Source organism: Choristoneura fumiferana, chromosome 5 (assembly GCF_025370935.1).
Source record: "Choristoneura fumiferana chromosome 5, NRCan_CFum_1, whole genome shotgun sequence".
Taxonomy (NCBI): Eukaryota; Metazoa; Arthropoda; class Insecta; order Lepidoptera; family Tortricidae; genus Choristoneura; species Choristoneura fumiferana.
Genome location: NC_133476.1, coordinates 18863442 through 18868832, shown reverse-complemented (window position 1 = coordinate 18868832; position 5391 = coordinate 18863442). Strand labels below are relative to the sequence as shown.

The 5391-nt window shown below is 38.6% G+C and overlaps 1 protein-coding gene across 1 annotated transcript; it reads left to right on the top strand.

Moving 5' to 3' along the window:
* Nucleotides 1-15: 15 nt before the first annotated feature.
* Nucleotides 16-3498, top strand: Xbp1 (X box binding protein 1; the record flags this gene model as incomplete). Its single annotated transcript, XM_074088275.1, is given in 4 exon segments — nt 16-26; nt 576-980; nt 2741-2819; nt 2822-3498. Coding segments are annotated over 4 exon segments (957 nt in total), but the record flags the coding sequence as incomplete, so codon positions are not given.
* Between the last annotated feature and the right edge of the window lie 1893 nt (nt 3499-5391).

The window sequence follows — 5391 nt, the reverse complement described above, 5'->3', positions numbered from 1 at the left end:
TCACCTGGAGGAAAGATGCAAAGAAAGTGAGTCATTGACATTGTGATTGTGAGCGTATGCCTGCGTGGTTAGTGTTACTTAGCGGGTTTGGTCGCATTAGCACTAGAGGACGTCGCCCCCAGTAATGTTAACCGTTATGGGTGATGACATACAGCTTGTATGAGAAAAGTTATGCTGATAATAATATCTAACTAGGCCGCTTGCTATAGCCTGCATACATGATTGATAATAGTACCGAAGTACCTACTTGCCTACTATATTTTAACTACTGACGGCCTGGCCTGAGCGCCCACTGTGACAACCTAACAATTATACTAAAATATTTACGTTCAGTCGGACTGTATGAACTCATACGTGTATTCTATTCAGTATATCGTGTTCTTGGGTGTAATGTATCTAAAATTCTAGCATTTTTGCATCTTCAATGTTAAGATACCAGCAACTAATGGAGCTAATGTTACTTGTACCATACAGTATGGTTTTTCAGTATGGTCCATACTGAAATGATGTCCTACAAATCACATTCGAAAACTCCACAAGATTAATAATTTCTAACAAAAAGTTTAATTCACCAGGAAACTGAAGAACCGCGTGGCAGCACAAACCTCCCGGGACCGCAAGAAGGCCAAAATGGACGAGATGGAGGAGCGGATCCAGCAGTTCATGGATAAGAACGAGCGTCTAATGAGCGAAGTGGAGAGTCTGAAGGCGTTGAACGAGCGTCTGTTGAGCGAGAACGCGGAGTTGCGCAGCGCGGCGCTGAGTGTCGCGGGGGCCCGGGGACCGGCAGAGTCTACTCCTCGGCGGCAGGAGGGGCCCCCGCCGGCACTCCGCGCGGCGCGGCTACTCCTGGCGATGTGTCTCCTCTCACAGACCTCCTCGCGCACCTCGACTCCCCCGAGTACCTCGACACCTTGCATCAACTGGCAGACTCCCTCTTCCAAGAAATTGATGCAAGTGCTACAGGAAAGGCTCAAGATGTAAGTAATTGAATGCATCCCTTGTTTATAAACTTTCTTCCAATGCGTCTGTTGTGTTATAATTAGAACATTCCAACAAGCAATGAGTACACAGAACAGAGTAAACAAATATCTTACTCCTAGTACCTACCTAGATAATTTTTGTCCACTAGTTTTAGCTTAAATATCAGAATTAGCACAGTATATAGGTAGTTTACTAATTTCAAACTATAGATATATCTAATCCTACCTATCATCGCACATCACTATCTCCATCTCGCTCACATCTCATGGAAACTTGGAAACCTTCAATTATTTAATGTAGATATAAAACTAAAAACATCATTTTATTTTACAATCAACTCAATATCACTTTATTCACTTGGTTTATCCTTTATGAAACGAAAAATAACAATTGTAACTAAGGGGAAAACACGCGTGACTAATACGACCTTTTTGCGAGCTCTCGACCATGGCTGATGCAATAAACAAAGTATCCAAACAAAGTTGACGTCACTTCACCAGCCTACCACTCGCGAAGGCTCTAGTTTCGGGTGATGCAATTAGCTTATCTATTTGCATAACACTGCAACTTTTTTAATTTGACAATAGATTGGCAACAATACTGCAGTTTACAATCGCAAATGAAGTAATAAGTTTAGTTAAAATTTGATTTTTGATACAAGTTTTTTTTTACCCCCGACGCAAAAAGAGGGGTGTTATAAGTTTGGCCACTATGTGTTTCTGTCTGTGGCACCGTAGCTCTTAAACGGGTGGACCGATTTGAATGCGGTTTTTTTTTATTTGAAAGCAGGTTTTCTAGTGATGGTTCTTAGACATGTTTTATCAAAATCGATTCAGCCGTTTCAAGATCATCAGCTCTTTTGTTCACTGCGGTAGGAATCTTAGACGCGTAACGGGTATTTACTTTACTTCCAAACATATTTGGGACCTAAAATTTGAAGCACCCATATATGCTATATAAATATGCAAGATTATGGAATTCTCGGCCTGATGCTGCAGCCAGGATATCCAGAACACTAGTAGGTAAACTCTATAAAAAATAATAGCACATATGTCGTGTTCGGATTCGTTTTGATTAGTAATTGAATCTACATACAATGCAGTGGTGGCAACACGACGAGCTGATGCTGCAGCCAGGATCAAGCATACCAGTATACTCTTGAAAAAATAATAGCGATATGTCGTGTTTGATTCCTTTTGATCAGTATTTGATTCTACATTCAATGCAATGGTGGCAACAAGATGAGCTGATGCTGCAGCCAGGATATCCAACACACTTATACACTTTAAAAAAATATATACCAGTTTAAAATACATGAAATAAAAAAACTTAAATTAAAAATTTAAAAAACCCCTGACATAAAAAACGCCAGCTAAAATAATAAATAAACGCCCGAAAAAAAACGCCGACTAAATAACGCCGCCAAAAAAGACAACTAAAAAGTAAAAAATAATTATGCATTACCTAGCTGTTGCCCGCGACTTCATCTGCGAAGAATTCGTTTATCCCTATCCCGCGGGGACTTTGCTGATTTCCCGCAAAATTAGCCTAAGTTAATTTTGTATAAGTACCTAGTAATTTTTTTTTATTTAAGCGTCGTTGGTGTCGGGGGACCGCTAAGGTTAATACTTTAAAAAAACACAACATTTGTACTTTAGTTTCCTGATAACCTTTTTGTAGATAATACCTACAACACCAGTCTCGACAGTGGCTAAACAACAAACTTATTACTCATTATGTTTCTGTTTTGTTGCAGGTCCCAGTCGGGGACACTAGAGAGTGCCCTAAAGGAGCTAAAGTGGTGGGGCCCGCAGCAGAGCACCTGGAACCCAGTGAAGGTGGAGTCGTAGACCTCAAACACGACGTCCACAGAATACTGAGCCAGCACTCCTACGCGCATCCCTACACTAGCTTAGTCACGGAACCCGAGGTCAAGGAGGAGCAGAATGACAAGGGAGACATGTTTTACGCCAGCTTCGAGGAAGCTAACTGCGTCACCATCGAGGTGCCATGCGAAGAACAAGTTATAGAAGAACCCGCCCCGATACAAGTGGAGACAGATTTCACTTCGTTGACAGACACGTCTATATCTTTAGACGACATGAAGATGTTGTCGCCAATGAGTTTGTCTCCCAGATCGGCGGACGAGAGCCTGCTCTCTCTGTCTCCCTCGCACACCAGCTTCAGCGACCTGGGCTACGAGTCCCTGGGCTCGCCGCTCAGCAGCGAACCGGAATCTATGGACCTGTCAGACTTCTGGTGCGAGTCATTCTCAGAACTGTTTCCTGGCCTAGCATAGGACACAGTTCTGATTGATTGCATTTTTCTCACCAAAGACTGACTCGTTATAAGTTTCTTCTACATTATGAAATTAATATTGACCTAATTAAGTTTAACTTTATGACAAATTATATTTACGTTGTTCGCGTATTTTTCAATGTTAGATAAGTGCCTATGTTTAAGTTTAGGGATATATGTATAAGTGCTGTGAATAAAATCAGTGTTCTATGGAAATGGCTCGTTTTATCTCATCCTTCTAGAACTTATTTAATCTTTACAAATTTACGTGCATTATCAGCTCTAGGTATTCACGGTTCGTGCAAGCATGTACGGCGTCTGTCGCGCGCTACCTACTGGAATCCCCAGCGATAACTACAGAAAATAACACCGATAGTGCAGCTTTAATTGCGCGTGTTAATCTTTAGATAACAAACCGAGAACTTTGTTTGAAATTTAAATAACTTACGAGTTTCAGAATAGAACATGAATTAATGAATTTTATGTACAGTCGATGGCATAAATATCTATAAAGCCATAGCGTCAAATATATGTATACATCGTCCTTATGATTAGTGTCATAAAGGTGTATAGATATAGACGACAAGATAGCCTAGTGGTTAGAGAACCTGACTACGAAGCTTGAGGTCCCGGGTTCGATTCCCGTGTCGGGGCAGATATTTGTATGAAAAATACGAATGTTTGTTCTCGGGTCTTGGGTGTTTAATATGTATCTAAGTATGTATCTATCTATATAATTATATTTATCCGTTGCTTAGTACCCATAACACAAGCTTTGCTAAGCTTACTTTGGGACTAGGTTAATTGGTGTGAATTGTCCCGTGATATTTATTTATTATAGATATTTTTGACGTTTTGGTATCGAACATATATTTATGCCATTGACTGTACATCAATGCAGATAGGAGAGAGAGAGAGAGAGAAACATTTATTTACACATTAGATACACAGAAAAATACATTAGAAGGAAAAAACATCGAATAGTATTAGTTGGGCACCACACTGCAAAATATTACAGTAAGCCACAACCCTGTTTTTCATTATTGTATTTTTATCTATAATTGCTACAGAATTTACTCATACAGTGGTAAATTCAGTATCTAACTGATACTGATAAACAACCTTAATTAATAATTAAATAAAACTGCTATTTAAAAAAACATTAAATATATTTTGTTAAAATATTACAGATTCAATAAAATCGTTCCCTTAAACTACGTTTTACATCAATTAGGGCTAACTACCGGTTAACTCGCGGTGTTAACCCCGCGTCCACCGACAAAGCGAAGCGATAACATAAGCGCCGCTCACCGCGACAATAACATCACGTTTATTTACACAGTGTGTTTGTCAAATGCTGACGCATTGAATTAACACATATTTGCTTTTTCTGGTACAATATTTAAAGATACATTTGTCAACAATCGGTAGTTATATTTTAGAGTAACATCATTTTAAAATCAGTCCAAGTAATATGTGTAAGATAGGCAATCATATATACAAGGTGGGCCCTCTAACAGGAGCAAAAATTTAAACCACAGCTTCCACTCTTCATCTTGAGCTAATTTAGTTCTACAACTGTTGAAAATAACTTGTATTATGATTTTTATTATAGTTTAAAGTTTAATTGGACAAGCAATGTATTGCGAAATCCGTCATTTTGTTACGTGACAGGCGATGTCATTTAGGCTATTGGATGCCGTACATTGAAAATACCATTTAATTTGTTTAGAATAAACATAATGATAAAATTACTTAATTTTTGAAAGTTGCAGAATTAAATTAGGTAGTTCCATTTGAGTAGCAGAACCTGGGTTTTCATTTTTTGCTCCTGTTACCGGGCCCACCCGGTATATACTCCATTTATTTTAACATTTGAAACTTAACGGTAAAATTTGCACACGTTTTTTAAAAGAAACAACGAAACCATTTAAAATTGTGTTACTTCTATAATAAAACATAATAAATAACCGCTAATAAATGTAAATGTAGGTATTTTTAGTCAATTTGTGTTCGTAATACCGAGAAACGTGTGTTACAAATTGACCGTTAATTCAAACCTTAAATTATTAAACCGAGTGTAATTCTTCATACTCGATCCGTCCACCG